The 17,730-nt window shown below is 45.4% G+C and overlaps 1 protein-coding gene across 1 annotated transcript in view; it reads left to right on the top strand.

Moving 5' to 3' along the window:
- The window catches only part of VWA3B (von Willebrand factor A domain containing 3B), a 126,064-nt gene that overhangs the window by 10,198 nt on the left and 98,136 nt on the right, over positions 1 to 17,730 (top strand). Inside the window, 5 exon segments of the mRNA XM_045519631.2 lie at positions 2,733 to 2,827; positions 4,657 to 4,907; positions 6,924 to 7,083; positions 13,029 to 13,198; positions 15,005 to 15,120. Of these exon segments, the coding sequence (XP_045375587.2) occupies positions 2,733 to 2,827; positions 4,657 to 4,907; positions 6,924 to 7,083; positions 13,029 to 13,198; positions 15,005 to 15,120 (792 nt within the window).

The following is a 17,730-nucleotide window of genomic DNA, read 5'->3' as shown; positions in this document are numbered from 1 at the left end:
TTGAGATTGGCATTTTTTCCCCTTGGTATCATTTCTTTGAGGTTCAGCCAAGTTGTTACATGTGTCAGTGGTTCGTTTCTTTTTATTACAGAGTAGAATTCCATGCTATGGATGTACAGCTGTTTACCCACTAAAAGACATCTGGGTTATTTCCAGTTTGGGGATATTACAAATAAAGCTGCAATGAACAATTGTTTACAGGTTTTTATGTGAACGTAAATTTTCATTTCTTTAGGATAAATGTCCAGGAATGCAATTACCAGGTGGTATGTTAAGTGTATGTGTTGCTTTTTATTTTGTTTCATTAAGAAACTGCCGTACTGTTTTCCAGTGTGGTTGGTTGGACTAGTCACATCAGTCATACATGGGGGATACAGTTTTCCCACATCATACCAGCATTTGGTCTTGTCATCATTTAAAAATTTGAGCTATTCTAACAGTTATGTAGTGATATTTCATTGTGGTTTCAGTCTGTATTTCCCTAATGTCTGGTGTCATTGAACATCTTTTCATGTGCTTATTTGCTGTGTATCATCTTTGGCAAAATAAATGTTTCTAAATGTCTTTCGATTATTTTCTAGTTAGACTGGTGTTTTAAATGTTGAGGTTTGAGAGTTCATTACATATTCTAGATATGAATCCTTTGTCACGTGCATGGTTCGCAGATATGTTCTCCTAGTCTGTAGCTTGTTTTTCCATCCTTTTAATTTAGTTTCTCAGAGCACAAATGATGAGGTCCAATTTACTTACTTATTTTTTCTTGTTTGGTTCTTGTAAGGTCTCAGAGTTTTTCTTGTATTTTTTTTCCTGAAAGTTTTATGATTTTACATCTTACATTTAGCCTGTGATCAATTTATGTTGGTTTCTGTGTAAGATTCATTTTTTTGGACTATGGATATCCAATTTCTCCAGGACCTTTTATTTAAAATGTTACTGTCTTCAGTACTTTTATTTTAGTATAGTCACAGATTTGTGTAACCATCACCGCAGTCAACTTGAGAATATTGTCATCACCTCTGAAGGACACCCTGTATTTCTTTGCTATACACCCTGCCCATCGGCCCTCAGCCTGAAGCAGTCTACTCTGTGTCTCTAAAGATTTGCTCGTTCTGGACATTTCATATAAATGGAATCATATAATATGTGGTGTTTTGTGACTGGCATCTTTCACTTAACATGATGTTTCTAAGATTCATCCCTGTTGCAGCATGTACCAAAACTTTTGATTTTATGGCTAAATGATATCAGGAGATGAATTGTATGGATATTCCACAGTTCATCCATTTAATCAGATGATGCGTGGCGAGCTGGTGCTTATTCAAACAAGCAGTTAACTTGGCTGGACTCAAACGCCAGACTGTCTCCTCTGTTAGATAAATGCAAATCTCACCAATTTCCTTCTTTCAAGGATTAATGCCACTCCAGTTTCTGCCTGTTCTCTCGTGCCTTCAAGCAGCTATTTTTATATTTTGTGCAGAGTTTATAATTTTTTCAGTGTGAGAGTTGACCCATAAAATCTACTTCACCATCGCTGGATGCAGAATTCCCACTGCCTTGCTTTTACCTGGCAATGCAGCTCATAGAGCCTCACACAAATTCACCTCCTTCCGTTCTCAAAAGACAAGTCTCCCCTGACTCCAGATAAACATCTTAGGTGAAGAAAGAATGCAGCTGGTGCTCTGAAGTTACTCTATAAATGTCAGTCACGATGTTGAGATCTTGGAAATGACGATTTTAAAGTTTGAGAGGTTTACTGAGTGAGGTTATTGCTGATGGAATTCAAGTAACCATTCTTTGCTCTTTACTGTAATGAACATTGAACTTCAAGACGTGTAAATTTGATTCTTCCTGGTGATTTGGGACTGAGACCGACGTATAAAATTCAGCCTTGTCCTTTCTGCCTTTCCACAGCAGGCTGTTACCCTGCCTCCTGAGAGAGGCAGAGGAAGGAAGGCACTGCATCCAAGGGTACCATCCCTCTCTCTACCACCTATGGCACTTAATAATAATAAAAACAACAACAGTAAAATAATCCTCGCAATGAAAACATCTCTGTAATGCCTTACCTCATCTCTGTCCTGCCAAGTCATAATTAGTCCTTGAAACCTTCTGTTAGTTCAGTGGAGGAGTAGACTTATGTGTCCGGAAGCATTGTACCCCTATCCTGTGAGCACTGTGCCAGCACAGAGGGGTTGCTTGATTAGGGTTTGTGGAATAGGTGCTGAACAGCTGAGCACATGCTCTGAGGAGAAGGTGGGTTTGATGTTGTGTTTGAGTGTTCTGACTCTATTACCTGCTGGCTTCATCTCACTCATTTATTCACGAATCCCCACTTGAGAAAACAATAGATAATATCTAAGTTTAATTTTTAAAACTCTGAGAACTAAGTCCCAGTCCTGAATAACAGACTTCCGGAATTACACACAACTTCTATGTCATCTTTTTGACCTCTGCCTTAATCATCCTGGACAAAAGAACCAGGAAACCAAGAAACTAACCCTGTTCTTCCTCCCCATTCATTCATGCATTAAAGGATTACACATGTCACAAAGAGTCGCATTTATCTTAGCACCTAGAAACACTTCATTATTTGGAACAGCATACTAAGCATCACAGATTGTTGGTGTCCCTAGGAATATAATTTGAATGATGTCAGAGAAAAGCATTTTGAAATAGAAATAGGAAGCACTGATAATGCAACTTTTTGACTGTTTTTCTTTAAAAACATGCAGAATATGTGACTTCTCTGGGGAGACCTGTGGCTTCCCGGTACGCCGATGGCTTGTTTCCTCGGACCTGCAGAACAGAAGATGGAAGGGTATATAATGTAAGTCGGAATCCCCTCGGTGACGAGGTCCCGGGATAAGCTGCTGGGTCTACCTGGGGAGGTTCCCTCTGCTTCAGGTTGGAGGAGCTGGGTCATGGTCCTATCAGGGCTGGAGGATTTTTTCTGACAGCGTGGATAGTGAGGAAAGTCATGGCCAAGGATCTGGGGAGGGAAGCACTTGACCCATTAGAGATGAGTGCAGGAAGCTCTTGACTAGAGCTAAAAACCTTTGCATATCAACACTTTGTCTGGAAAATTAAAAAAAAGCAGTATGACAAAGATTTGCTGAAGGGCAAAAGCAAGCTTCTATTACCTGACAGATGCCCTAGGAGGAGAGGGCTGCGGGCGGATCTAGTAGTGGGCAGAGAGCAAGCTGTGCCCTTTACCGGGGTCCTTCCTTCCCAGCAACTCAACACATGATTCACATGTCAGGCCCTGTGCCCACCTGGCCACCACAGGGAGCTCCCAGAGACGCACGTAAAATCACTTTGCTTTACGGACACTTGTTCACGTCACCGTACATCCGTGTACCACCTGGACTGTTATTTGTTGCTATTTTAAAAATTTACATTCCTTTTATACTTAGCCTGGTCCTAAGCGATAATATCCATGGAATCTTACTTTTGGTGCACTAAATGTATCTTTTATCTGAACCACATTAAGATCAATGCAGAAATACCGAAAATGCCTGCCTTTGCCATCTAATCCCACCCCCACAGCCCCTGTGACACAGTCTGGCCCTGGTTTCCATGTTGTCCTGGAGACTTGCAGGAAGTGCTGTGAACTCCGCTGAGGGAGTTAGGAATTCTGCCTTAAGGAGCCATGGAAAGCAGCAAGAAGTGATGCCTGAGCTTAAGGAATAAGCTTAAGAGACACTTGGGGATGAGAATGAGAGGAGTTGAAGGCAGAGGGGCCAGCACCAGTCAAGGCATGAAAACAGTTACATGATGTGTTCAGAAAACACATTTTTCTTAACAATTAGGTGTTTGGGGGTGTTGTGAGGGTTGTTAATTTGTTTTCAGGACCAGATCTTCTAAAATTTGATTCTTCACAGAATAGGGCACAAGTTTTTCTTACTTCTTTTGTGTGTCTCCTACCTCCCTCTGCTCTGAAAGGCCCTGGGTGATGGTGCACGATCTGTGTGAACAATATTTTAGTTGTGTGTGTGGGAATTTGCAGGACTCTGTCACCTTTCAGGGGCAGCCCCTAGAGTTTTGGTGGCAGCTGTGGGTGATCAAGTGATCCAAGTCCAGAGGAGCTGGGCCTAAGACACAAGAGGACACAGGACAAAGGCCATGGCAGGAGAATGAGTCACTAGGGTGGCATCCCTTAGAGGAAGGCAGGCAGATGTGCTGACATTTTTAGAAGCATTTTCAGAAATACTTTCAGCATGTTGTATGCAGGCAGATGTTTTCATGAGACTTTTTTTTTCTTCTGCCTTTGCTGATGTCTCTTTTCTTCTACCTAATTTCTTTAAAGTACCCCTGAGCACTTTTGGATAAAATAATTCTGTAACTATAAAGATTGAACACAATCTGGAAACACATTTTTTTTTAAAGAGGGCTATACTTTGACTAGGTCACATCATTGTCTTTTCTTATTTGGGGAATTATCCAAGGGTTTTTCAGTTAAAAGATTGGAACACTTATTCCTGGATTATGTGGGGTTTGGAGGGTCATCTAGAAAATTATTATTAATGCACAGTTCCTGATGGCAAAGGCCATGACTCAGTGGGCCCTATTATTCCTGGCTGCACTGTGGTTCAGGTGACTTATTTTGGTGTGCTTTTATTTATTTTATTTTATTTTGTTACTTTCATTTTCATTAAGTTGACAGCCAAATCAGAACTACTCCATCAGTTTGTGGAACATTTAACACAAGCTGTGGAGAGGTACAAGCAGAGGATGGACTGGCTCACCAGCGAAAGCCGGCAGATTTTTGGTGTCATCTTGGAACAGTGCATCGCCATAGTGCTGGATTTTGGCAACATGCTGGAGGAGGAACTTAATCTGTGCCGAGATGCTCTAATCATGGTCCTCCAGGAGCAGGTGGCTCACATAGCCAAGTTCAATATCATATGGTGAGTTCCCATAGGAAAGGAGTGCTCCTCTGAAACTTCATAAGTATTCATGTATCTGGAGTTAAGTAGCATAACTAACACGGTTAGCTCTGCAGGGAGGGAGGAGCTATTACTTTGTAATTTCCTAGAATATATCATTCCAGCAGAAAACCCACAATAAGTAAACCTTAAAAACTTTTATCTGTTTTCCATGTGGCACCTTAGTTTTCAAATTAACAGAGATTTTAAGACGTTCTTTTCTTCAATATATGGCAAGGTCAAAATATAAAAATATGGATTATATTGACTGTATATTTAAGGGCATAAAATTCCTTCACATATTTTAGACTTTAGGTTGGATAATGAACCCCAGTGTCACAAGTTTCACTGTTTTTCAGGCTGATTTTGCAGCTCAAGTTGATTTCCCCTGTAAGTTGACCCCCTTTAATCAGAACAACAGGTGGCTGGCTTTATAGAATTTCCCCTATTTTGGAGTTTCCACAATTGATTATTTACAGATTCTTGGATTCAAGAGAACTTGGACTTCAGCGCCAACTTCTCATGCTGAAGAGTGGCCACACCTCCCTGACGGAAAACATCTGGATGAGAGGGGCATCTGCCTAATTGAGTTTTTCTTTTTTAAGTAAAATACTTTCAGCTAAATAGATGACATCGTTGAGGATGCTGTAAGGATGTGGCCTAATTGTGTCCTCTCCCAGGTTCCTATTCCTGTCACAGACATATTGTTGGAGGAATTAAGTGATTACATCTGCATTCCTTTAGTTTTCTTGGAAATGTGTGCAATAGCATATAGCTGCTCAGCCAGACTCTCTACCCAGAGGGCCATACGGAGGTGACACAGAGGTGACAGCCTCTGCCTCTGAAGGTGGGCTGTGAGGGACAAATCAAGCTGATACACTCAGTCCATGATTCACAGAATTCTTTTTATTTTATTTATTTATTTATTTTAATTTTTTTCATTTTCAGTTTTATTAGGTAGAATTGTTACAATTTGACTGCACACATATAATATATTACATGTAAATACATATGCACAATATACTGCATGTATTTTAAAAAATACACATATATGTACTGTTGACTGTTTCTAAGAACGCTTAGAGCTTTAGCTCTTTAAACTTACATAGTTATCAAAGGAATAAAGCCAACCACAAAATAAGAATTAGTTCAAAAAGATACATACACCCCGCTATTAACAGCAACGCTATTTACAATCGCCAAGACATGGAAGCATCCCAAGTGCACATCAGCAGAAGATGGACAAAGAAGATGCAGCGCACACATGCAGTGGGACACAGCTCACCCATAAGAAAGGAGGATCATTTGCCATTTGCAGCCCTTCATTCACTTTTTTTTTTCACTTCAAAAACCAGAATTTTATAACCATGATTCACAGAATTCTTATAATTACAAATTCTAATAATTCATTCAATTATAAACACGGAGATAAATTCAAGTGGCTGTTGTTTTGGGGAGTGGTCCATCACATTTCCAAGCCCAAACTAGATGATTTCACCAGAATTTCCCAGGATTTAGAAACTTAGGCTCTGCTGAACTCAAAACAATACTGTTTTTAATCCAAAAAAAGGTAACTGATGGGAATCTTTCAGAACCATGAAAACAAGGCAATAAAAGAATTAGAAATAAAATTTTGGAGTAATAAAATTGCTGCTGATTTGCAAATCTTGAATCCTTAGAAACTCACTGTTCATAGAAAAGAGTTGCATCTAAACCTACCTGCTTACGGAAATAACTTTCCTCAGTAATTTGAACGTACTTGTTAATGCTCGAATGTTTGAGATTTTAAAATTCTCCTGTAAACGTTGCTTTTTCCCAGTCAGGACAGCTTATGGAAGGTCACGGTGCTTTGGAAACCTGCCTTAAACAGCTCACCCACCTTCTCAGTGACTTTCAGAGGGACAGGGTCTGCCTTTCCTTCCTCTCTGCTATGGTGACGTCGGGTGTCTTGGGGCTCATCCTGTGAGACTGGGGGGCTGACAGCTGTGGTTCTTTCAGGGTTTCTCAAGAGCCTGTGAAATGGCAGGAAAATGCTGTTCCTGTGACGGAACAATCCCTAGCCGCTGCCATCAGCTGGATTGAGAAGCTGCCTTTTGCTCTGGCCGTGAGCCAGACTAGCCACCTGGACGCTTTGCTCGAGGCTGGGAAAGACGAAAGCGTAAGTGTGTGTCCGTGCCGGGTCCCAGGTCACCAAGGTGGCTCCCCACTTATTCCTGCACACTCAGTGTCCTACCACCTTTCAGCTGAGCTCGTCCCTTCCCAGTGGCATCCCGCAGAGACCAGATCATTGGCCTTGACGAGCCCCAGGCATCTTAATCCTGTTCACCTCTGAGTCTAGAACCAATTGAGAAAGAGAGGACAGGCCCCATATGGGATCAGTAGAGCAGCTTTGGTGATGGCTGAGCTGGACCAACCAGAATGAGACTCTGCCCTCTGGAAGCCTGGGGATTCTGTAGATTTCAAGCTTTATTCTGCTGTATTAAGAAGTCCTTACTTAAACAAGGTCATACCCTACAGGACCGGGAACTATATTCAATAGTTTGTAATAACCTATAATGAAAAAGAATATATGTGTAACCGAATCACTATGTTGTACATCAGAAACTAACACAACATTGTAAATCAACTATACTTCAATTAAAAAAAAGAGAAGTCCTTTCTTGTGCAAAGAGGCCATGTATTGGCACCTTGAAAGGATAGCCCCCAGTGGTCAGCACACTGTGTTTATTGATATTGAGGGTGATGGTTTGGCATTGGAAACATACTGTTTATCTTCCCAAAGCCAAAGGAACAAATGTTTCCCATTAAAGAAGAACAAAATACAAGCTACTCTGTTCTTTGGCCTTTCAAGTTGGTTTTCACATCTGTAAAATTTCAAATGTCTGGACACCATAATAAGTATTCAAGAGATGGAATAGTTCACAGGTTCTTGGATGCGTGCATGTTTGTGTGCATGCGTGTGTGTGTGTGTGTGCGCGCGCGCATGCAGGCACAGGGTGTTCTCCTCCTTTGGCTGTTTACCTGGCTACCCTGGTCAGAGCTGACCCTGCCTACCTGATCTGACTGCAAGATTTCCTGGTGACCCTGATTTTCTATTTTACTTCCCTCTGGTTGGTGCCTCTTTCTCTGGGGTTTACCCCTTGCCCAGGAAATACGTAACCCTTTAGTGAGTTCCCGGGAAGTCGTACAGAAGAGAAAGGAGCGGAAAAGAAGCTTACAGGCACCAATCCTCAAATGCCACTTGCAAACTCTTGAGGAGAGACTGGGGTATGAGAAATGGGAAGCGTATTCAGACCACTGTGTTCTCCGCCTAGAGCTTGTACCTGGGTGTGGTCTCAAGGGAAACTGTAGTAAATGCTCCTGCCTTATACATAAAAATGCCAGGCTCTGTGTTTTATGGAGTAAAAAAAAAAGCACGTGTTTGTGTGGGCTGGGGAGGGAGGCGGGTTCCCATAAAGGCCTGCTCCCCTGCTCTGTGGCCCTTATGTCCGTCCACCCCGGTGAGTTGATCCATGTAGTTGCAGTTTGCCATGAAAAGAAAAGATTTAAGGCTTCAGAAACGTTTTGAACAGTAAATCTAAAGTCCCAGGCTTTTTTCACTCACCTTAACCTGCTGTGAGTTCACATCTCCGTCCGTGAGTGAGTCCTGAGAGGAACCAGGAAAGTGGGTATTTATTGTCTTGTGTCCAAAGATTAACACAGAAGTTGGGTTTTGGTACCAGTTCTGCGTGAAGAGGCAGGGCTGACTAATATGCTTGGTTCCCGTGAAGGAGGATGCCCAGAGGCCACTGGCCTCCTCCAGGACTGGGCTTTGTAACCATGGGTGGATCAGGAAGATTGACTGGAGAGAGCCCACTGAGGGTGAGCCCTGGAGTCCAAGACGAGCCTGGGCAGACTTTAAATCGTGTGTCTCATAGTGGCAAGTGAAGAGCGCTATCGATGAATGAATTACTGGTGGATCCTGTGACAAAGAACCTAGCTCATGAGAAGGGCAGCCTGCAGAGTATTGAGGAAAAGTTTAGAAAGGCTGCTGTTGTCCCCGGAACCCAGGTGTGTTGTCTGACACAGGGTTTCTACTCTACAGTACCCTCTGGTCCTGGCACACGTCTTTTGGAAGTTGGTAGCTTCCCTGGCCTTTCTGGGAAGGGGTGTTGTGCCTGGAGACCCTGGAAGGCCTGTTAATCCAAGATGGAAGGTATCTTTAGGAAGCAGAGGGCTATTTATCCAAAGCCTCGATTCCCAGTTGCCCAAGAGAGGGGCCCACATTCTGCTGTCAGATTTCTCTCTGTGTTCTCTTAACCTCACTTCCACCCACCTGATAGGCACACTTTTCTTTTTTACTTTAAAAAAAAATCATATTCACTGGGAGACTAAATGCATGAATTAGAGACAGACCCAAGTGATTCCATAAGGGGTCTTCCCTGCTGGACCGTAAGCTGCAGGACTGGCCACATCAGTCATGAACCTGGCATTTCACTGACTTCCTTGCTGTGGTTCAGAGAGGCATCACATCGTCTCATCTTTGCCTTGGCACTGCCTAGCAAGGGCTTGATACATGTTTGTTGAACACTGAAGGAATGGAAAGAAAATAATGTTGATATTCTTGAGGTTGGGGGTTGGATGTGGGTCTAAGAGATTCCCATCGCCAAGCTATGATACTGATTTGAGCTTTTTGAATTGGAGGGAGGTGATCTGCATGGGACCAGGCAGGTGAATTTGCTGAGCCTTGTATGACTGTGATGGGGATGGTGGGTGGGGACAAGGACCCTAAAGCCCAGGAAGCCAGAAAATTGGTGGTGATCAAGGGTGTTAGGAGGCATCTGAGAAAGGAAGCAAATCAACACCAAGGGGGCAGTCACCACCTGGGTGTGTGGATCAGAAAATCAAAATGGGCTGAACAACGAGAGGGCTGCCCCAGGTACAGGGAGGATCTGGATGTTAGATCCAAGGAGTGGAATTGACCAAGACTGTTGTAATGGTCAAAATGATGTGAAGGACAAGATGGGACTTTGCTGGAGCTCTCACTGTTGTTCCAGTTGACTTTCATTTTTGCTTCCTTGCAGAGTGAGGATTTTTATACTCAGAGGCCTTGGGGGCTTCTGATAGGCCACAGCAGAGGGCAGGCAGGGCTGAAGCAGCTGCTCTCAGCCTGGTTCTTCTCTTCCCCCAAATCTGTGGCTGGGAAGATGGCGGGGCCTCCATGGCCTGGCAGAGTGCAGGTTGCCGTGGGAAGCCTGCAGAACACATGGCCTGGACAGAATAAGACATTACAAGTGAAAACATAGAGGCTCCACCCTATTTTATTGGGTATAAAGTGGCAAGACTTTTTGACTCATGGTAAAAGAGCTGAATGGAACCCCACTGTCTTCTATGTTGAACGTTACCAAATTCAGTACGAAGCAGCCTTTAGGGCGATGCTGGTCAGGCAGGAAGCTGCTCCAGGTCCCCGTGTCCTCAAGGAGCTCAGAGGTACTGGTTAAGGGATGAGGATTCCCACAAGAATAATTCCCTCGAGCCAGACAACCTTCTGGACCCAATTTTTGGTCAGCGGTAATGAGATCAGGGGTAGGAGCCTTGGATGGTGTGGGAGCCATGGGAGTGAAAACTGCCTGCCCCTGGCCACCTTCTTGTCGCATGATCTCGCCTTTGCAGTTCTGGGATGCCCAATCATCTCTAACAGGCGAGGACCAGCCTTGCCATGATGAGCTGATGGCTGAGCACACGTGGTTGAAAGCAAGCACAGATGCTCGGGGGATCAGGCAGGCTGGGTTCACCAGCCGCTAGCCCAGGTCAGTGAAGTCAGATGCACCTATCTGGGCCTCAGTTTCTTCATCTGAAAACTGGGTGTGGTAGCAAGAATTCCTAATCTATCTTAGCTTATCATCCCAAATAGCAGACAACCTCAAAGTCATTTCACTTTAAAGGGCGTTTTGCCAATTTGGGGAGGATAGTGGTAGGTAGCATTTATATCTTCCTCTGTGTTTTTCTAAATGTCATTATGTGAGCAGAAGGAAGAGGCAGAGAGGCCGTGTGCACAGGCATTGATATAGCCGGTCTCTGGGAAAGCACGTCCCAGGAAATCTGGAGCACGGATATCTGAGAGTTGATCGAAAACATAGGCAGCTAAGATGCTGAGGAGGGACCTTGATGAATAGTGAATAACCCTGTGCGGAGCCTTAATGAAGGGAAGGAAATCCTGACTCACTGCTGGCTGCAGCAATTTTTAGTTTGATGGAATCTCGAGGCAAGAACATTTCTGTACAAGGGTTTCAGACTCTTGGGTTATCGCCAGAGCAAAGAAGCTGAGTTTGCACGACGTGCAGCAGAGCTGCGAGGTTTCAGAAGCTGCAAACAGACCAACGAGAGATGTTTGTCCTCACTTACTTCCTTGTTAATCTACTCAACCCTGGAATATACTTCCCATGTCTGTTCCCCTGACTCCGGCCATGTGTGATTTTAGACCCTGTGAGATGATGAAGCCGTCCTCATGCTAAACCTGACACCGACAGGGGGGAGAGCTGGTAACCGCAGCTCGGTGGAGCCCATTTAAGGTGTCTTACCTAAGGTAACATACAGCACGAGGCAGAGAGTGGCCCAGGATGCATTTGCTGAAAGATCAATATTCGTTGTCCAGTTAGGAATCTGGAGAATGCTGTTTATTCCTTCTGTCATCTTTTCTGCCTCTCCAGTGACTGAAAAAATTTACAACATTCCCCAGGCTTTTCTTCCCATGATGTACTTCTTAAAATCAGGGAGTTGGTCTTGAAGGGCCTGAGAGAGGGAGTCGTGGGGGCAGGTGGCTCTTCTGTGCCCAGTTGGAGGAGGGTTGTTGCTGCAGTAGGTTGGGCTCAGCTTCCACCCTGAGCTCCCCTAACTCCCAGCCCAGGCCCCCCACCACCCTGGCCCCACTTGCCTCCTTGGGTACTGTCTGCACCCTGCCCACCAGCCCCACCAGCATGCTGCCATAGACAGGGCGTCTTAACCAGCTGGGAGCTGACTGTCAGCCCACCTCTCTCTGCACCAGGTGAGCTTAAGTTCCAGCTTTGAAGTCGAGGTGAGGTCATTGACTGTTTACCTTCAGCCAGCAAAGGGCTGGTGACATCTATTTATCCCTTAAAACTCAGTATGTTTGCTGGGGCTTCTGCCCCAGTTATCTGTGGAGACAGTCACTTCTGGTGTTTTTAGGGGCACGTTTAGATGGCTCGTGTTCCTGGCTCTCCCTAGGTTTTCACTTTCTGAGGGTTCTGTCCATACATACCTATAAGTCATGTTTAAGTTCAATCATGAAGTAACCTGCAAAATCTCCCTTTTCACAAGTAAGAGACTGAACTGAACTCATTTGCCTGAGGCTATAAAACTCATTCGTGGCCAGGGAGACAAACACTATTAGAGCAGTGTGGTTAAGGATGGGGTGGGACCACAACATGGGGCCCCATGGATGGAGCTGACACCTCTCTAAATTAAGCAGGGATCACTTTGGCATTGTCTCCTACCTGGGTGAGATATGCATCTCCGAGGTCCCTGGTTTAAGGTTGGGATGTGTGTGTGTCTCCTGGCTCTAGGGCCTGGCATGGCTCCTGACCTACTGTGTGACATCAGAACAGCCTCAGCTCCGCAGGCAGGTGTTTCCTGAGTTGAGAGCACATGATGAACGAACTGGGAGTGCGCCCTCCTGCCCATGTGCCGCCTCAGCCTGAGGATGCATGAGTTTGCATCATGGACTCCTGGCACTGCCAGGGGGAGTGGCCAGGAAGCTTCCTGCCCCCAGTGGCTGCGCCAACACTTCCTTCATTCCTGGACTTGAAACGAGCCACTCCTGAGCTGTGTAATGTATTTGTGGGCTCGGAGGAAGCTATTCTCCAAATCCGCCAACCATATCCCTCCCTGTAAAGCCTGCGACTTCTTGGCACCAGGCCTTGAGAATCTATCTCACTCCCTGACTTTGGCGCCCACACATCCTCATAAAACATCAGCAGTGCTGCTCTTCTTTCTGCCCATTTAATTTTTTAAAGAGGCAGTTTTATAGAGAGTATATTGCCGATGAGTCTGGTTCCAGGCCAGGGTGTGTCGGGGAAATAAACTGTTGGTCCCACTGTTTTGCAGATTGAATCCATTTACTACTTTGTGGTGGGGGACATTCCAGAGGAATCCAAGGAGCTTCTCCTTCAGAGGGCTTTGGAGACTCCACATCCTGTCTGCACAGTGTCCTTCAATGCCAGAGGAGAGGGCACAATAGCTTTCTTAAAGGACCTGAGTGCCAAGACCCGCAGCAGGTAGGCAGAAAACGTGTTGTTGAGTGACAGAGAGTGAGCTGCCTGCTCGCATGAGATCAGTAGGGGGTCTTGGATTCCTAGTGGTCTTCCTGGCCAGTCGGTTGTGTGTTCTGCCCCTCTTTCCAGTAGTCTTCAGTCTCCAAGCGCCTTTGCTTCTCTGCCTTGTGTTAATCCTTTTTATATTCTGATGCTTTGACATCTTGGGGCCTTTCTGACCCCTGGAGAGACCGCCCCTCCCAGATTAGCTGATTCCTAGAGACAGTAAAAGACTCATCAGGAAGGCAGTGCACCTTTTACATGCAAACTAACCAATCCAGAGCCCAGGCTCTCAATCCAGGCTCTCATACTCTAGGCTACTTCCCCCTGGACCGGTCAGGTACCAGCTGAGCATCTCAGCTTTCAGGGAGGCTAGCCTCTGGATGCCCTGGTGCCCGAGTCTGTGTCTGGGCAGAGCCACCAGCTCTCAGGCACAGTGCTGTACTCTTCAGACTCTCCAAAGAGCCTGTCTTAAATGGTGATTTGCTTTCTGCTCAAGTGAGGCTTTATTAGCCAGAGAGAATGTCTGCTCTGTTTATTCTTCTGATCTGGAGAGAAGATCAGAAGGTGGAAAGTCGTACGCAAAGGCCTTGGGACTCAGGACATGGGTCCTGTCTGGTCAAACCTTGGCCATCCGCTGTCTGCCCTGCAAGGAGGTCATGGGATGAAGGAAACCAGTCATTTCTATTCCAGAGGAAGCCCCTGTCGGAGGCAGGCACGGCCGTGTTAGGAGTCCATCAGCCTCAGGAGGGGCAATTGAAATGAGGCTGCCTTGTTCATTGCTATCAAGTCATTGTCCCAATATCACCTGAAACCCTTTGAAAATAGACAAGACCGAGGCTTTCCAGGGCCCGGGCAGGGTCCCCAGGCCTCTCCCAACATCTGCCCATCCATCTGTGCATCCTACCCCGTGTTTGCTTCGGGCAGGGGTGGAACTCTTGAGAGGCTGGAGGAGCATTACTCAGAGATCTCCTCTGCCATCTGGAAGAAATTTCCTGTTCTTCCTGACTTTTCAGATTCCAGACAATGGGCTTTGAGGGTTTGACTTAGCCCATCACCCAGTACACTCTACTTCTTGAACTCCGAGGTGCACACAGATGCCCTGGGGCTCTTGTTCAGGTGTATCTTCTGATTCAGCAGATCTGGGTGGGGCCCGAGAAGGTGCATTCCTAGCCAAGTCCTAGGTGGTGGTGGTGGTGCTGCCTTTGGGACCACACTTGGAGGAGTCAGGGCTTCAAAACCTGCCCACACAGACACGTTCTTTCCATCAGTGCTTACGTGTAGGTCCTGGGGAAGTGTGTGTTTGCTGAATGAAGGTTGAAGCCCATCAGCAGTTGGCAGATGAGTGAGTGGTGTCTGTTGTCACCAGCTTTCAATAATGAATCCACAGGCCTGTGGGCACTGTTGGGCCCCTCCTTAGCCTCTTGGTTTGTCAAAACTGTGTTGACATGATTGAATCCTGGGAACAAAACGATAAATGTAAGCACCGGGTTTTTTTTCCAGGGTCAGTAAGTACCATTTGGTTGAGCTAAGTACCCTCTAATGAAGAGACGAGTCATCAGTTAAAATCCCAGTGCATCCTCAATTCTCTGTCCTCTTCCGCCTCCCTGTCTTTGGTTTGTGGGAAATGACAAGATACAGGGGAAAGCAGTGAACTCTTGGAAGCTGCTTAGCACCACAGAGGCGCAAGTTCACAGTCTGGGGAGAATGAATAGACATGTGCAGATAACCACTTACTAGCCTAATGTTGCAAATCTCTTCCTGTTTCAGATTCCACGCATTTGCAGAGAGAACAGAGTGTGTAGAATTTCCTGCATCCCCCGCTAAGGATGGTGACAGTGCAATTACTTGGAATTCAAGAAAACTGAAAGGAAAACTCCCTCCTGGTATGTGGGATTGAAAAGAAACAGTATACTTTATATCTTAATAACCACAGATGATCCCTAGCCTTAAGAAATAAAGCCCTCAGGTTGGGACTAACTGTTTCTTTTGTATTATTCATGTGGTACAAGGGCAGAGTTCATGGATGTTAATGGTGAATTTGGCAGTTTAGCAACCAGGGAAGTGGCCTCAATGAGATGTGTTGCCTAACTTGGGAAACTTCTGGAGACGTGGCCCCAGGCGTGTAAATATACTCTTTGTTCTTGGCAGGGCAGGGCTGCTCTGTTGCCCAGGTTGGCTGGACGGCTGTCATGAGCACATCCACACTTCTTGGGGCTTTCTGCTGCCTCTCCGTCAGTGATGGCAGTGCTTGTAGGTACACAAGCCTCTTGTGAGGGCCACAGCCATGCGGGAACCTCCATGGAGGCTGAATGAACTTCCCTTTTTATTGAAAAGTTGTGATCCAAGAGTGTAACAGGCCTAGAGAATGAGATTACAAAAAAAGTGAGAAATAGTACTGTGATTCAGGAGATCAGTAAAAGAAATTTCCTGGGAAAACAAGAGATGGGAGTTACTTGGGGCCTGATGAAATTGTTGAGTGCCAAATGCACCGAGTAAACACCTTCAAGAAGAGCAGGGAAGGAAGCTCCTGTTGGACTGTGAGATGACGCAGTGTTACCAAATCCAAACTCGTTCTGCTCGCCACACAACAGGCTAGCAAATCGGGAGACAAGGTGTTGGGGCAAGGAATCACAACTTTATTTGGAAAGCCAGCAGACCGAGAAGACGGCAGAAGAACCATCTTCCCCAAGTCAGAGTTCAGGCTCCTTTTATACTAAAAAGTGTGTGTGTGTGGGGGGGGTTGGATGTTGCAAACTCCTTTGTGTCGGAATCCTTTGTTCTTGCAGCTGTCCAAGAGGGTCAGTTCATAATGTTCCTGTAAACCTCCAACAAGATAAACGTTATCCTCTGTTCTGCAACTTTTTATCTCTATAGGAATGGAAGAGTGTTCTACCCTTAAAGATCAGAGCTTGAGAACAGGCTATCCTGTATATTTCAGGCTCTAGGCAACATTTTCTTTTTTTTTTTTTTACAAAAAGTGCAGAACAAGCATGACTAAGCACGGGAAACAGACTACAGGGTTAGAGCTAAAGGAACAGATCTAATACGGAGTCAGATTTGTTCTTCCCCATTACAGCAACACAAGGGGTAGTTAGAAGTCTGAGGGAGCCCATCTCTACCTCCATCTTCCTGCTCATTTTTAGTAACAGAGAAAAATTTCTAGCTGCAGTACAAGGCGGGGACTACTCTTTTGGGGGTTGGGGAGATGCTGCAGTGTGCATGTGCTTGCAAGCTTCCTGTGTTTACATAAGAGTTGCAAAGGCTCCGGGGAGAAGAGCCCTGGGACTGAGTAGGAGACACTTGCCTTCCCAGGCCAGAGGGGCTCAAGTGGACACCAAGGCAAAGGGCCCAAATCGAGTCACAGAGTGTGTCCTTGTCACACTTTGTGGATTCAGATTCTTAGTGCCCCAAAACGGAGCAGGGGAGAGGTTCCACTAGAGCTCACCAGGGCCGCTGCTTTAGGTTAACTTACACCTTTGCTCTGACGGCGAGGTGGACATCTCCAGGGAATTTGAGAAGATGTCAGCTGATAAGCAAGATTGATGCTAATCTAAGAAAAAAGAAATGAATTCAGGGTATAAGTCATGCCTTTGAAAGTAACTTATAAGATTAAGCCTGGTGGGCAATGAATCAATCAAGGTGAAGAACGGGAGATGTCCCCAGCCCCCTGGTGTGCCAGTTACCTTAAATGGGATTTAGTTTTGGCCTCTGTGTTCCTTGGCATCTTAGTTATAAAGGGAAGCCTATCTGGCTGCATAGCGTATGTTTTCAGCAACTAACACCTTTCCAACCCCGTGATGCATACAAATCAAATTATAGACAAAAACATTTTTCTTGGAATGAAATGCTCAGAGTGTGGCTGGCCATTCTACTGCCATTTCGGTGATCACATGTTCTGAATTTGGGAAGAGAGTCCCAGATCCCTAAGTACACGTGGGACCTTCTCTCCTCGATCCATCACAATGTCCCAGAAATGCCAACATGTCAGAGCCTATCTCTACCACTCAGAAACTGCCCAGAAATCCTGAAGACTCTTTTGCTTTGGAAAATAGGTGGTTTTCAGCCTCACCTGGGCACCAGAGGCACTTCTTCAACCTTCCCCTGATCAGGTCCCCCTCCCCATATCCCCGGACTTTTGCTACCCGCCTTTGTCATTGAGATTCTGGCATCCATTGTTGCTGACCAGGCTCACTTTCAATTAGGTGGGTCCCCTACTTCTTAATACCTGTCCAGTTCTCTGGACCAGTGGCAGGTGCATGTCCTCTGTGCTTTCTTCTGCACAGCTCCTGCCCATTTGGGCTGCCCTTGTCAGCCCTTGTCTGGATGTCACGTTCATATCCTAATTTAGTAGAAGAAGGCATTCATGTTTGCCTTTTCATCCCCACCCCCTTAATTTCTAGGAAGTAGGGAAAAGGTATTGACTTATATAGCTGTCTTTATTCTGGAAGTAAAGACTAAATCCTAAATGTTCAAAGGAGGATTAAAGTCAGCTC

The sequence above is a fragment of the Camelus bactrianus genome, chromosome 28 (assembly GCF_048773025.1).
Source record: "Camelus bactrianus isolate YW-2024 breed Bactrian camel chromosome 28, ASM4877302v1, whole genome shotgun sequence".
Taxonomy (NCBI): Eukaryota; Metazoa; Chordata; class Mammalia; order Artiodactyla; family Camelidae; genus Camelus; species Camelus bactrianus.
The sequence above is the reverse complement of the archived record's forward strand: the minus strand, read 5'-3'. Positions and strand labels throughout refer to the sequence as shown.